The sequence below is a fragment of the Heloderma suspectum genome, chromosome 2 (genome assembly GCF_057233095.1).
Source record: "Heloderma suspectum isolate Gila_16-S chromosome 2, 16-S_ref, whole genome shotgun sequence".
NCBI lineage: Eukaryota > Metazoa > Chordata > Lepidosauria > Squamata > Helodermatidae > Heloderma > Heloderma suspectum.
In genome coordinates, this window is record NC_139459.1 from 165,891,705 (window position 1) to 165,908,064 (window position 16,360).

The 16,360-nt window shown below is 45.0% G+C and overlaps 1 protein-coding gene across 1 annotated transcript in view; it reads left to right on the top strand.

Annotated features, from left to right (window-relative positions):
• The first annotated feature begins 393 nt into the window (after positions 1–393).
• The window catches only part of LOC146353124 (A.superbus venom factor 1-like), a 139,396-nt gene continuing 123,429 nt past the window's right edge, over positions 394–16,360 (top strand). Inside the window, exons 1-2 of the mRNA XM_084835752.1 lie at positions 394–873; positions 14,263–14,455. Coding sequence (XP_084691878.1) covers positions 803–873; positions 14,263–14,455 — 264 coding nt within the window. The 5' untranslated portion in view covers positions 394–802. The remainder of the gene's footprint in view (positions 874–14,262; positions 14,456–16,360) is intronic.

The window sequence follows — 16,360 nt, forward strand, 5'->3', positions numbered from 1 at the left end:
AGAGGAAAAGTCCCGGTGGAGTTGCCATTTGTTGCACAAATTATGCTTAAGTTCGTTCCCTCTAGGAGGGGTATGCCAATATCCCCTTAGAGACACACAGACCTCTGAGATTCAGTCCAACGCAGTTTTATTTGGCAGGAGACAAACAGCGCTGTTCGGGTGGATTCTTGCGGCTGACGCCACAAAGGAGAACCACACCCTAGATGTTTTTGGTACAGCTTATATACATTCAGTATAATGACCCCATTAGCTATGCGGGGTGGGCCACATAATATTCATGAACTACATTAAGCATGCATAGTTGACATGTCTCTATGGCTGACCTGTCCTTGCAAGCTGGGCAGGAAGTGATCTAGCTGGAACTGGTTCTAACCAGCTGCAGGAGTGGCGGCTACTCGAGGGGGGGGGCTCCTCTGGCTGTACCTGATATGAAACAGACCGTTACTGTTGGTGCCAACAAGGCAGTTGATAGGACTATCTTCCTCTGAGACTTTCCACTGTAGGAGGCTGCCTCAGATGGCTGCCAATACTTTAAGATGGTGCCTATTCGATTCTATCACCACCTCCTAGCACAATTCTCAGGAACAGATTGCACAAAAATACTGTTTAGCTGCTGCTTTAAAAAGGACATCATTGTGATTTCTGACAGCCTTGTTCAAGTCTTTTGAAATTCCCAGGTTGCTCAAACTCCTCCCCATTTACTGATTAAACTTTGAGCTATTGCAAAAGGGCTTGGCTTAGAAGCAGGCTGGCAGGATAAATACTGGGATTGTACTTGCCTCTCCTGGCCCTCCGGATCACCATGGAGGGGACTGCTCTGTATCTGGTGGCTGCCCTTGTGGCTTGTTTCCCAGCTTCTTCGCACAGCCAGCTGTAAGTACAAATTACATTTCAGCAGCCCACCCAGCATTTCTCTTCTGTGAAGTTATATGTTGAGGAAATCTATTACATTTAGGACTTCTAGGGGTAGTTTGGGACTTTTTCAAATATCACAAATTTCCCCAGATTTCAGTAAAGAAAGGTAAGTGAGGAGGTCTAGGCCCCATTTGCTCATACTGGAGGCTGATGATTTAATGGCATCAGCATTCTTGCAAGTGGTGTAAATCTATAGGTGTAAATCAAGAGTACATCCATGAAAAAGAGAAATTTATGAATCCTAAACACTGGTTTAGAGGGTTTTTTTAAAGAGTGAACTGGAACCGAATCCAAGCCTAAAATCTTTTTATTGCCTTTAACATGAATAGGAACTAAACTTCTAAATACTAAAACTGGTAACTGTCAGTGCTCGAATTATAGGAGGGGACAGAGAAGGCCTGATCACCTTACCTTTTGTGATAGTCTGTTTTCCTGTTTTGGTCTCAGTTCACCCTTGGATTAAAGGTACTGAGGTTATATGTACGTTCACTACAAATTTACAATAGTTTCATATCAGTCTAACTGCCATGGCTTTTCCTGAGGCATCTTTGCAGTTGTCTTTGGTGAAGGTGCTGAAATTCTGTGTTAGCGATCCTTAACCCCACTCTCGCCTCTCTCACAACCATAGTTCCCAGGGCTTTCTGGGAACGGGGATGTTAAACCAGTGGAAGAATTCTCTAGTGCAGATACTTGAATTCTCCTGATTTCACTGAAACAAAGAAAAGCCCCGTGCTGCTGGCTGTTGGTCTGGCCCATTTGGGCAGAACGAAAACATGCCTTTGAGAGTGAGATACGGGGCTTCTCCACATTAGCAGAAATCCCATAGCATTACTGGGGCTTTGTCTTCTAGAGCAGGGGTCCCCAACCCCCGAGCCGCAGACCGGTACCAGTCCGTGGCATGTTAGGAACCGGGCTGCAGTAGGGGTGTGGGAACCCCCCTTACCTTGGGTCCGCGGGGCGGGGGAGGCAATCCGTCCCTCCCCCCCCCGAATCCTCGCTGGCCCTGGCCGGCTGCGGCCGTTGGCGGACTTCTGGCCATTGGGACGCAAATGGCGTCCGCTATGCGGACGCCATTTGCATCCCAGAGGCCGGAAGTCTGCCAGCGGCCAGAGCCGGCTGGCAGCTCCGCAGACTCACCGCGGAGCGCAGCTGGCCAGGGCTGGCGAGGATTCCAGGGGGGGAGGGACGGATCGCTTCCCCCCACTGTGGACCCAAGGTAAGGGGGGTTCCCACACCCCTACTGCGCCCCAGTCCGTGGAAAAATTGTCTTCCACAAGACCGGTCCCTGGTCCCAAAAAGGTTGGGGGCTGCTGTTCCAGAGTCTTCGCAGGTTTAACACTTGGCACAATACACGCGCACCCCCGCCCTTTTTGCTGGTTTCCTTCCCATATGTTTTATTTATACCATCAGCGGATGGCGCTGTTTTATCGCATGATTTCGATTTATTACAGCATTTTCAGGGTTTTATGAAATGGCAGATTCCTGCTTGAAAATGGCAGGAGAGGCATCCAAGGTTGACCATGTCTTGAAAAGCACCCGCGAACCTCTGTGACGGAACAATCACGAGTGCATGATAAATGCCTCGTATAGAGACACTCACAGGCTCTGAGGGGATAAAATCTGTGGCTGGAGGATGTAGTGCAAATTCCAAGGAGAAATAGGGCAGAAATAATGTGAAGGTGATTAATGATAGTAAATGGAGGAAGAACATGAGGTGTTGGTTGTTGTTATTGCTGCTGCTTTTTACTAAAATGATAATATAAAACACTATACAATCATAAAAATGAATCAAAAGACTTCACATACTTTATCCTGATATACCTCACAGCAATCACATAAGCAGGGCAGGCCAAGGGCATTTTGTGGGCTGAGGCAGAATGGCATATAGCGGCCCCTCCCTCCAAGCCAAGGAAAATAGTACCCAAGGCTGGTCAAGTTATTTTGGTACCTGAGGCACAAAATACCAAGTGCTTCTCCCCCCACCCACCCCTCCCTGGCAATCACCACCACCACCACTACTTAAATAACTAGCAATTTGCTACTCTTTCATGACATCTAAAATCAGCTGCCCAAGGCGGCTGCCTAATCATAAGGTCACAAAGAAGAGAAACAGGTTCTCAGGATGCAGAAATAACTGAATAACAAGAAGCCCGACACGTTTTGGCCTATCCCTTGTTTTGAGGTCTTCTTCAGGGGGCTGTAAATAAAAAAAGTGATAAAAATTACAAATGAGGCAACACATAACAGTAAAGCGCTTTTTCAAAACTGATTACTAAAACATTGCCTCAAGGGTCTATTTAATATTGTTAAAAAACCATGTAAAACCTGCCATAATGCTAAGAAATAACATATACATTCTTACTAGAGAAAGATGTCTGCAGATTCTTTCACAGCAAAAAGGTTGTCTCCTGTATTAATCTCCTGGGGCCTGGAAAAAATATTTTTCAAATTCTGTCTTATACTCTTGGCCAATTTTTTTCTCTTTTTCTTTTCTGGGGTCTATCAGGTGTTTCCATGATAATATGATTAAGTCAAAGAGCTAATCTTCACAGAAATGCATAGAGAAGCGTTTTCAGCTTTTCTCTGTTTTTTCCTGAATGGGCTTTGGTCCATCAATGGCACACAAAGCAAGAAAAGCGGGGCATGCACTACCTAAAATCTGGCTTTTCTTGCTTCATGTGCCGCTCACAGGCCAAAGCCGATTTCATCATGAAGAACATCATCAACCCCGTAGGTGCTGCTCAGCGACTGAGAGAGTTGTTCCCCGCCCCTGTCTACACTCCCGTGCTCAGGGAAGACTCTCGGAGACTTACTTCTTATTGGGGGGAGCAAAACTTACTTCTGAGTACACATGCCCAGGGTGCTTTTGGATGCAGGCTTCTTTTCCCACTTTTTTCTCCCCCTCACCAGACCACATTAGTTAGCCTTTTTAATTCATAAATAATTCATAAATACTAGCCTCTGATTGACAACTTTATATATGGACTTCACCAGATGGTCGACACACTGAAATCAGATTGACTACATCTTTTGTAGCCAAAGGTGGTAGACATCTATACAGTCGGTAAAAACAAGACCTGGAGCTGACTGTAGTTCAGATCACGAGCTTCTTATTGCACAATTTAGAATCAGACTAAAGAGAATAGGGAAGTCCCACAGATTAGTTAGATATGAGCTCACGAATATTCCTCATGAATATGCAGTGGAGGTGAAGAATAGATTTAAGGGACTAGATTTAGTAGATAGGGTCCCGGAAGAACTATGGACAGAAGTTCGCAACATTGTTCAGGAGGCGGCAACAAAAAACGTCCCCAAGAAAAAGAAAACCAAGAAGGCAAGATGGCTGTCTGCTGAGACACTGGAAGCAGCCCAAGAAAGAAGGAAAGCAAAAGGCAACAGTGATGGGGGAGATATGCCCAATTAAATGGAAATTCCAGAGGTTAGCCAGAAGAGATAAGGAATTATTTTTAAACAAGCAATGCACGGAAGTGGAAGAAGATAATAGAATAGGAAGGACAAGAGACCTCTTCCAGAAAATTAGAAACATCGGAGGTAAATTCCAGGCAAAAATGGGTGTGATCAAAAACAAAGATGGCAAGTACCTAACAGAAGCAGAAGAGATCGAGAAAAGGTGGCAAGAATATACGGAAGATCTGTATAGGAAGGCTAATAATATCAGGGATAGATTTGATGGTGTGGTCAGTGAGTTAGAGCCAGACATTCTGAAGAGTGAGGTTGAATAGGCCTTAAGAAGTATTGCTAATAACAAGGCAGCAGGAGACGACAGTATCCCAGCTGAACTGTTTAAAATCTTGCAAGATGATGCTGTCAAGGTGATGCATGCCATATGCCAGCAAATTTGGAAAACAACAGATTGGAAAAAATCAACTTATATCCCCATACCAAAAAAGGGAAGCACCAAAGAATGTTCAAACTATCGAACAGTGGCACTTATTTCACATGCCAGTAAAGTAATGCTCAAGATCTTGCAAGGTAGACTCCAGCAATTCATGGAATGAGAATTGCCAGATGTACAAGCTGGGTTTAGAAAAGGCAGAGGAACTAGAGACCAAATTGCCAAAATCCGCTGGATAATGGAGAAAGCCAGGGAGTTTCAGAAAAACATCTATTTCTGTTTTATTGACTATTCTAAAGCCTTTGACTGTGTGGATCATAACAAATTGTAGCAAGTTCTTGGTGGTATGGGGATACCAAGTTATCTTGTCTGCCTCCTGAGGAATCTGTATAACGACCAAGTAGGAACGGGAAGAACAGACCACAGAACAACGGACTGGTTTAAGATTGGGAAAGGAGTACGGCAGGGTTATATACTCTCACCCTACCTATTCAACCTGTACACAGAACATATCATGCGAAGTGCTGGGCTTGATGAAGCCAAGGCTGGAGTTAAAATTGCTGGAAGAAACATTAACCATCTCAGATATGCACATGATACCACTTTGATGGCTGAAAGCGAGGAGGGGCTGAGGAACCTTCTGATGAAGGTAAAAGAAGAAAGTGCAAAAGCTGGGTTGCAGTTAAACCTCAAAAAAACCAAGATTATGGCAACTAGCTTGATTGATAACTGGCAAATAGAGGGAGAAAACGTGGAGGCAGTGACAGACTTTGTCTTTCTAGACGCAAAGATCTAGAAATTTAGATCTAGAAAGATTTAGAACTGCAGGTGCTGACTGCAGCCAGGAAATTAGAAGACGTTTACTTCTTGGGAGGAGAGCAATGACAAATCTTGATAAAACAGTTAAGAGCAGAGACATCACACTGACAACAAAGGTCCGCATAGTTAAAGCAATGGTATTCCCCGTAGTAACCTATGGCTGCGAGAGCTGGACCATAAGGAAGGCTGAGCAAAGGAAGATAGATGCTTTTGAACTGTGATGCTGGAAGAAAATTCTGAGAGTGCCTTGGACTGCAAGAAGATCAAACCAGTCCATATTCCAGGAAATAAAGCCAGACTGCTCACTTGAGGGAATGATATTAAAGGCCACATAATACTTTGAAGTATTAAAGTAGTACTGAAGTACTTTGGCCACATAATGAGAAGACAGGATACCCTGGAGAAGATGCTGATGCTAGGGAAAGTAGAAGGCAAAAGGAAGAGGGGTCGACTGAGGGCAAGATGGATCGATGATATTCTGGTGATGACGGACTCGACCCTGGGGGAGCTGGGGGTGGCGATGGCCAACAGGAAGCTCTGGCGTGGGCTGGTCCATGAAGTCACGGAGAGTCGGAAGCGACTGAGCGAATAAGCAACAAAAAGCCTCTGATTAAGTCATTCACAATCACATCCCCGGTTCATTCATTCACAACCCCGCAATGGTGATGTTTCACCCCTTTAATACAGTGCATTAACCTTCATCCAGAAATACTAGCCAGTTTCCCCTGTTGTGTGTGTGATTTTACTGGTTGGGGGGGGGGGAGGAGGAGGCTTTCCTGTAGAAAAACAAGAGTTTGGGCAGGGGAAGCAGAGGTGGTGGTGGCAGCAGCAGCCCTGCTGAACACTAGCAGAGGGAGACAGCAGCTGCGGCAGTACTAATAATGATAGTAATAACAGACACTGCTGTGGCAGGGCCCTAAGTCCGGGTGAAGTAAGGCTCAGTTCGCCCATCCCTACTTCCAAGTTAGCATGAATTAATATTTAAAAGGAGAGGCAGCAATTGAGCAGTTTTAAGAAAAAGGGCTGGCAAAGGAATTCTCCCAACCCCTCTGCTCCTGTAGGCAAAGTGCTATTGAGGGCAATGAGTTACTTACAAGTGGACCTTTAGCCCTCTGGCTCTCCCCATGCGACTTTCCCTTCTGCCAATCAGCGCTGCTTCTTGCAGCGAAGCCAGCTGGGATCACACAGATTGCCAAATTGCATCGAAGCTGCTATGATGGAAAAAAAAATCCCAACATGAGTATGAAAAAAACCCCAATTTAGGGCAAGAAACACCACGCTAACTATGTGCATCATCTGACATGATCGACTTGGGGGCAGAGTAGAGCCGGAGTAAAAGCCTCGTGTGGATACCCCCAAGGTCTCATAACTGGACTGTGCTGCATAGCTAGGGTAAATCACCCATAAGTCATAAAACTGGTAAACATTCTAGATCTTCATTTAAACCACATGGAAACAGGATTTTTAGTCTCAAAATCCACTCCATTTCTCTTTTTAACAGACGTTTGTCATCTCTGCTGCTAGGCTTGTCCAGTGCCCAAAATTTCAGATCTCTAAGATAATGCTGTTCTGTGAAATAACTTGCTAGTGGAGGACCTGGCCTGTTGTTCTTAATGTTACTCTGGTGTTCACCTTTCCATCTTTTTAGGGGTCTTGCTGTTTTTCCCACATGAATCTAGGGCATTTACACTGGATAGCATAGGCTACAAAGACACTACTGCAGGTGGTAAAATGCTTCAAGATGTATGAGTGTTGGTTGGAGGGATTTTCAAATTCTGTGACTTTGGAGGTATACCTTTAAAACATACACAAAAGGTGCATAACAAGCAGCTCATGAACTGCATGCCCCTGCCCTGGTGTGGTCCCTGCTGACCCAGCCACACTAGGGGCAGCAAAAAATAAATAAAAAAGAACCCCCCTTTTTGCCCTCCCAAATTGCACTTTTAGCACTATGGAGCACCAAAAGGGCCAAATTTAGCTTGTCCTTTTACAACAGTGCAGGGGCATTGCTAGGTTCTTAAAAGATCCAGGGCACAGGCCCATAATACACATTTGCATATATATATATATATATATATATATCCGAGTCTAAGCACACCTCTAATACATATATATGTGTGTGTGTATGTGTGGTGTGTGTATGTGCTGTGCTTGCGTGTGTGTATAGATTACATACATATGTTAAGAAGTGTGCACTGACCCCCCACCCCACTTCAACTCAGACCCCGATTCAGCATTTTGGAAAACATCCTGCTTCTGCTTGGGCCAATTTGTAGTTGGACCATTTCAGCTCAGCTCCAAACCTGAGTCAAGGTTTGGAAAAATGAGTCTTTATGCTTCCTGTTGACTATCATTGGAAATTAAAAAAAAAAACACCTGTAACTTTTTCTCTTGATCAGGACTGGATGATCATTTCAGGCATAGCAGCCCCCTAGAAGGGGATTACACCTGCCCAATGTCAGAAAAATAGGTGCAGGGTTTATATTTTGATTTTCTTTTAAAGGCAACTGCCAATAACATTTTAATTTTTTGGAAGAATTGGATAAAAATTTCAGGATTCATTGCCCCATCAGAGGAGATCATGTCTGCCAAATTTCAGAATGCCAGCCACAAGGGTTTTTGTGCAAGGGTGGCCTTGACATTTTGAGGTCTCCAAAAGAAGATATACTTCTCTCCCTATGTTCCTTGTGGGCCATTGTTCTGAAAATTACAGACAGTCTACAGTTGCCCTTAAGTAAGAAATCAGCAAAGTTTCAGAAGGATAGGTGCAGCAGTTCATGTGGAAGGGGAGTTCTCCAGTTTGGGGGAGGGAGTGATTTGCTTTCCTTTCCATTCACCCCTTCCCCATTAGTTTTTGGATAAATTTGTATGAAAATGCACAGGTCATTAGAGGTTTCCCCCAGGCAAGAAACCTGCAAAGTTTCTGAAGGATATACATGCATTCTAATTTAGAATTAGAATTTATTTACATTTCACTAATCTTAGTAGCAGGGGAGCATGGGTGGGAAGGTGCTATTGCACTCATGTCCTGCTTGTGGGTTTCCAATGGGCATCTGGCTGGCCACTGTGTGAACAGAATGCTGGACTAGATGGACCTTGGTCTGATGCAGCACAGCTGTTCTTATGTTTTTAAATAGCGAGTGCCTCTGAGCATGTGTAGAATGTTTTTCTTTCACCACTGAGCACTTACATTCTCCCCCTACCAATTATATTCCCCTCCATGCAACCATCCCTCCTCATCCTACCATCCTCCAGAAACTCTTCATAAAAGCAGATGTCTTGTTTCGTACAACTCCGCTCTACCTCCTCCTTGTTATGCTCTCATTGTATCTTCCTCCCCATAACTTCATTTGTGCCACAACTTCACCAGGATTCAGCCAATGAGTCTGTTTTCAAAACTAGGGCTAGGTTATGGAGAAACTCTGAGTATGCACTAAGTGCCTTTCCCTCACCACTGAAGCCAGAGTTCATGCAAAAACAAACAAACCCCAAACCCACAAATGACAAAACATGCATAGGACTGAGCTGAAAGGGTAGTCAATTCATTAGACAGAATTGGGTAGACACTGTATTAAGTCTGCAGTACCATGCCCACAACTCAGGAATTATTTCTGAGTAAACAACAGAATGGGAAAGACTAGAGATCTCTTCAAGAAAATTGGAGATCTCAAGGGAACGTTTTGTGCAAAGACGGGCATGATAAAGGACAAAGAAGGCAGGGACATAACAGAAGCAGATGAGATTAAGAAGAGGTGGAAAGAATACACAGAAGAACTATACAGGAAAGATCTGAATGTCCCTGATAGCCATGATAGTGCGCTCACTGAACTTGAGCCGGACATCCTAGAGAGTGAAGTCAAGTGGGCCTTAGGAAGCATTAGTAACAACAAAGCTAGCGGAGATGACAGTATTCCAGCAGAGCTATTTAAAATCCTAAAAGATGATGCTGTTAAAGTGCTGCATTCAATATGCCAACAAATCTGGAACACTCAACAGTGGCCACAAGACTGGAAAAGGTCAGTTTACATTCCAATTCCAAAGAAGGGCAATGCCAAAGAGTGTTCAAACTACCGCACAATTGCACTCATTTCACATGCCAGCAAGGTGATGCTCAAAATCCTACAAGCTAGGCTTCAGCAGTATGCGAACCGAGAACTACCGGAAGTACAAGCTGGGTTTAGAAGAGGCAGAGGAACTAGAGATCAAATTGCCAACATTTGCTGCATCATGGAGAAAGCACGAGAATTCCAGAAAAACGTCTATTTCTGCTTCATTGACTATGCTAAAGCCTTTGATTGTGTGGATCACAACAAACTGTGGCAAATTCTTAAAGTGATGGGAGTACCAGACCACCTTACCTGTCTCCTGAGAAACCTGTACGAGGGTCAAGAAGCAACAGTAAGAACCGGACATGGAACAACCGAGTGGTTCAAAATTGGGAAAGGAGTACGACAAGGCTGCATATTGTCACCCTGCTTATTTAACTTATATGCAGAGTACATCATGAGAAACGCCGGGTTGGATGAATCACAGGTCGGAATTAAGATTGCTGGGAGAATTATCAACAACCTCCAATATGCAGACGATACCACCCTAATGGCAGAAAGCGAAGAGGATCTAAAGAGCCTCTTGTTGAGGATGAAAGAGGAGAGTGCAAAAGCGGGTTTGAAACTCAGCATTAAAAAAACTAAGATCATGTCATCTGGCCCTATCACTTCCTGGCATATAGAAGGGGAAGAAATGGAAGCAGTGACAGATTTTACTTTCTTGGGCTCCAAGATCACTGCAGACGGTGACTGCAGCCATGAAATTCAAAGACGCTTGCTCCTTGGGAGGAAAGCTATGGCAAACCTAGACAGCATAGTAAGAAGCGGAGACATCACCTTGCCGACAAAGGTCCGTCTAATCAAAGCTATGGTTTTCCCAGTAGTAATATATGGCTGTGAGAGCTGGACTATAAGGAAGGCTGAGTGCCGAAGAATTGATGCTTTCGAACTGTGGTGCTGGAGAAGACTCTTACGAGTCCCCTGGACTGCAAGGAGGTCAAATCAGTCCATCCTAAAGGAAATCAACCCTGACTGCTCATTGGAAGGACAGATAATGAAGCTGAAGCTCCAATATTTTGGTCACCTAATGCGAAGAGAAAACTCCCTGGAAAAGACCCTGATGCTGGGAAAGACTGAAGGCAAAAGGAGAAGGGGACGGCAGAGGATGAGATGGCTAGACAGCATCACGGATGCAATGAATATGAACTTGAGCACGCTCCGGGAGAGAGCGCAGGACAGGAAGGCCTGGCGTGCTATGGTCCATGGGGTCACGAAGAGTCGGACAGGACTGAACGACTGAACAACAACAACAAAAACATGCAGAACATCAAGGTGCAAACCTCCCTGCAAAAGTAACTTGTGTTGGAATCCTATGCACACTTTCCTGAGGGTAAGCCTCATTAAACATAATGAGGCTTCTGAGTAGGCATACGTAGGCTTGTATAAATGAGCAGCATTTATCTCCCCTCCACTTAAAAAACAAACCAAAAATTCGTATTTTTATTAAAGCTTTCTGTTCATAAGAACATACGAAACTGCCGTATACTGAGTCAGACCCTGGGTCCATCTAGCCCAGAATTGTTGACACTGACTGGCAGCAGCGGCTCTCCAGGGTTTTGGGCAGGATTCTCTCCTAGGCCTACTGGAGATGCTGGGGATTGAACCTGGGACCTTCTGCCTGCCAAGCACAAGCCACTGAGCTGCAGCCCTTCCTGTTGCTGGATAATGGTGACTGACAAACAAGACAGCCCCAGATTTGTTTCTCTGCAGCCATGTGAACCCACTCTTCTCAAAGACTTGAGTGAGGAGGAGGAGAGAAAACAACCCTCTTGTCTGTCTGTATAAAGTCAAATACAGTTCAGAACTTCTCTTGCCTGCCAAAGAGAATTCTCTTTAAGAATTCCCCAAGATATGCCCTGGGTGGAATAAAGAAGAGAAGAGAACAGGATAGGGGAAGGAAGAAGAAAAGAAGAATGGTGATTGGAAATGTGCGTGGGGGTGGGGGGTAGGGAGAATTCCCTAAGCCAAGTGGCTCCTTTCAGAGAGGTAGTACTTAAGAGGAATTTAGGAGGCTGTGGAGGGTTTATAAGGATTGCACGTACTTAAATGAACTTTATGAGGTGGCTGAGGGCTTTTTCTAGCTTTTTAAAACTGTAGAACATATTTAAAAGCCCCAGCAGTTTCTCGATCATGACGCCACATAGTCCTAACCCTCCCTTTGGGATTATTTGAGTCCTACAGCTATTTAGGAGGAATTAAAGTGAAGGGAGAGAAAGAAGTTTGTGGAGATTGATTGGACCCTTTGCTGTACTGAAGCTACTAAACTTCTGCAGAATCCAAAGGGTCCAGTTTGGGGCAGTAAAATCAGATGCAGTGTGAAACACCAGTATTTCACATGGAGCTCTTTCTTCCCTTCCTTCTCCCACTTCAAAATGTCATTGCAGGCAAGGTCTCAGCAGTGGGCATGTAAGAGCGGAAAAGTAGGGGGAGAGAGGGGTTTTGCACCTCAAAAAAAACCCCTACACCAGAGATTAGGGATAGTAACCTTGTAATGGTCACCTTAAATACCTTCTGATTAGGTTCTCTAATCCTCTGTGTGGCTTGGCAGTTTTTACATTGTTTTAGTCTGTGAGAAAAGGAAACTTTACGCATGACTTGCACAAAAGCTACTGGGCCTAACTGTCTGAAATTTGGCAGATTCAGTCATCTATATAGGGGCTGCCAGGTCCCCAAACTCTATGCACTTATGTGGAGGAACAACAACAAAAAATAGCTCTTTGCTTTGACAGATTTTCTTGAAAATAGCAAATTGTACCTGTGACTAGCACAAAAGCCACTAGACCTAACTGCCTGACATTGGGCAGGTTCAATCAGTTCTATGGGGGCTACCAGGTCTCCAAATTTCATGTATTTATCGTACAAAATAAAAACGTTACGGGCATTTCTGTTTTCCAATGCAAGTCAATGGGAAAATGTAAAAAAAATGGCGATTAGGCCAGCTCAAAAGATCCGGGGCACAGCTCAAAAAGATTCAGAGCCCAGGCCCAGGTGGTCTTCCATAACGATGCCCCTGCAACAGTGATCTTCACTAATTTTAGGAGAGAGCCACCTTGGCAGAAATATTTCAACATGAGAGCCATAACAGCTCTATTTTCGATAGTATATGAGTGGAAGGATTCCCAGCTACTTCGTTCAAAAATATTTTTGAAACAAACAAATCTGCCTGTCCAGCCGGCAGTGTCCTCAGGAGTTCTGAGGATTTTCTTTTTAGGAACTGTGTCTGCAAGGTAGCAGAGTCTGGTTTTGCGTGTGGGAGGGGAAACCGAGCATGCTTAGACCCTGTGTAATTCTTTCAGCTTTGAAATTAAACATAATTTAAATTGAGGGGAAGAGGTAGAGTTCGGGGTGAGGGGAAGCAGGAATGCATAGCATTGACAGAAATTATTAAGCCTTCATCGCAACATAGTTCTGAGGGACTCAATCCTTTGAGTGAGTAGGGAAGAGAAATGGAGGAAAAGGAAGGGTGCCTGAGTGATTATGAGTCATGGCTGCTTCTAAATAACTTAATGTCTACATTCTCTTTTTCAACATAGTTTTTTTTTGTAAAAGGCACAGAGGCAGAGCCAGGACAAGGTCACAGTTCCTTATCAGCTGCTAAGATTCTGTTAATTAAAGCTACAATAGGAGAGTTACAGTGCAGGTTGCTGATGAACTAATGTCCTTTATTGAATGATTTGATTGGTACTCTGACTTTCCACCAAGAAACAGCACTCAAGGCAGCTCCTTTCCCCAAAGAAGCTCAGAACAAATGCACAACTTTTTACCTGCTGCATGTCAGCTGTCTGCAGCAAAACTACAACAGTCGCTCTACTTGCTGCTCTAACACCCTCCTTTGCCACCAGTAAGCTGCGCTCCCCCCTTCTTCCCCTACCACACCAATTAGAAGGAGAGTGGGAGAATAGACCAGCGTGGCAGCCAGTAGGGGTAAAAGGCTGAGGAAAGCCCTGAGGGAGGCAACGAGTTATGGCACGACAATTATGGCAAAGGAGAAAGGGAAGGTTTTGTTGCAGCTAACACAGGCAGAGCAATGTGGCTGTGATTGGAACTCAGAGGGACAGGCAGACACATGGCTCTTTTTTGGGCAGTGGTGGAAGGCGGTGGGTTTTCCTTTCCCCAGTCTTCTCAATCTGCCGCTTAAGGCAGGAAGATGGAGAGTGCGGCACTTCAGATGATTAAGAGCTGCCAGCATCCCGCAGCCCTTGCAACAAAGAACTCTTTTACAGAGTGGTTTGCTGCCAAATTTCAGTGGCAAACTGCCATTTTTTCTAAAGATGTTCTGGGCATGCTGCCCTGCAGACTACAGCCCACTGCAGGGTGTGTGTGTGTGTGTGAAAATGGCCCCCAGACCTCCTACAGTTGCCCACCCCTGTCATACACAACCACTTTCCACTTGATTTATTCTATTGATTTATCCTATGACTGGATTGAATGTGAGGAGTGACTAAAGAGTGGCCTTAAACCATTTATTTATTGAGTTTTCCAAAGCAAGAGAGTCAGGAGATGCAGCATGGAGATGTGGTCTGCCATTTAAATGCAACAAACAAATTCAATATTTCTCTTTTGTAGCTACACCCTCGTCACCCCTGGTGTCCTGCGGGTAGAGACGGAAGAGCAGGTTGTAGTGGAGGCTCATGGACTCAATGTTGCAACAGAAGTCACAGTCTCTGTCCATGATTTCCCACAGAAGAAGAAGATCTTGTACATGACCAGAGCTTCCCTGAACCCAGGAAATGGCATGCTGGCATCCCCTTCCATAAAGGTGGGTGTGTGGTGATAGTTATAGATGGTGCCATCCTGTATCTGCATAAATCAAGCTGCAATGCTATATTCACTGACCTGGGAGTCATTCCATTGAACACGGTAGGGCACACATAGGACTGCACTGATATTTGGGGATGTTGAGCGTAAAAACCTGTGTGTAAAAGGAAATAGCAAATTGACTGTGTAGTCAAGCCAAGTTATGGGAAATGTCAAAAAAGTGTAGCAGAATTATCGTGTATAATCAGACCAGCACATAATGCATTGTAAGAACCAGATTGCTAGAGGTTCCAGAGCAGACTCATTTTAGTGGTTAATGAATATACTTTGAAGACCTGTGCAAACAAGCCTCCTAGTTTTGCTGGAAGAGGATGTCAGTGGGCAACAGCCACGATTCTCAGTTGCAGCAATTTGGGCACTGCAGTGTCTGTACCACATCATCCTAGAGATGTGCTCCTGGATCCCTTGTAATGTCATAGGAATGACAGTGGGAGCAACTCAAATCCTGCAACTGTACTGGGTCTTTCGGCAAATGCAAGTTCACAACAGGCTCCCTTTACGTGCGCTTCCCTTCCTCTCCTTCCCCCCTTATCTATGTTGTTCTATATATTTCATTATACAGCTGCTAGATGGCGCTGCGGTCTAGCTCTTATTGTGGGATTTCATCTTATCATGAGGAAGCTCAACTTGCTGTAATTTGATAGCTCATTATCTCCAATCTTTCTAAAAATGGGATACAGGTCATTTAGTGTGGGAGACGCCCTGGAGGTTGCTGACAACATGTGAAGAACCTGCAAACTTCTGCAAGTAACTAATCTCAATAGCAGGATAAAAACCCCATGTGGAGAAGCTCTTGGACACATGGCAGCTGTAATGTCCCTTTCCCTTTAACTCAGAAGCCTACAATGGCTTGATATAGAGGGCATTCACTGGTAGGCAGGAGATTTGGCATTCAAGGCCTTGCTGACCCTGACAATAGGACAAGAGCCAGGGTAGTCCTGGCAAAATAATTGTGAGCAACCAGATCACAGCCACAATACATATGAATGATCCAATTCACTGATGGTGACATCTTTGTCCAGAATTAGGGAGGCGAGTCTACACCTGTCAGGATTCCCCCTTTGCCCTGCTGAGAACTCCAATAGCCAAATCAACACTCAGACAAGAGGCTGCATTTCCAAGCATTTAATTCCATTTACCCTAATGAGGCATACAGATGCAAATTTCTAGAGATTCACAGACTACAAAGGAAAAGCCTTCAAGGAGTTCAAAGGAGAGCTAGGAAAGTTGCAAACCCTCTTAACTTAAGGGGTGGGAGGGGAAACTCCCCCCCTCTCCCGTGACACCTCTAGGTGCAGCTGTTGATGCCGAGCCAATCGGGCAGAGTGCCTAAGTTCAGCCTAGGAATGGCGGAGAATTCTGCCATGGACCCCAATGAGGCCAGATTCAAAAGAATCCGGCCTCCAGAGTCTGTGGCGGAAAGGATCTCTTACCTCCACCTCTGATTCCAAGGAGCCTATAGGCTAGCCTATCGCGGGAAAAAACACAGACGCAAATGGTGTAGTGGACGCCATTTGTGGCCATAAAGCCCTTAGTTTAACATAATTGCAGCCATTTACGGCTGCATTTAGGTTAATCTAAGAGCTTTATGGCTGCAAATGGCATCCACTACACCATTTGCAGCCAGAGTCATCCCTCAGCCAGCGGCATGGCAATGGTGGCCGTTTCACCAAAAATATGGAGCTGGTGGCTGGCTCCGCAGAATCGCCGCAGAGCAGAGCCGGCTCCTGAGGATTCCGGGGAGAGGGATGGTTCGCCTCCCCCCGCAGGCGGATTCCTGGCCGGGACGAAAGTTAGGGAATCCGCCCTTCCCTAGTTCAGCCCCTGCAACTTCCCGCTTGTGCCT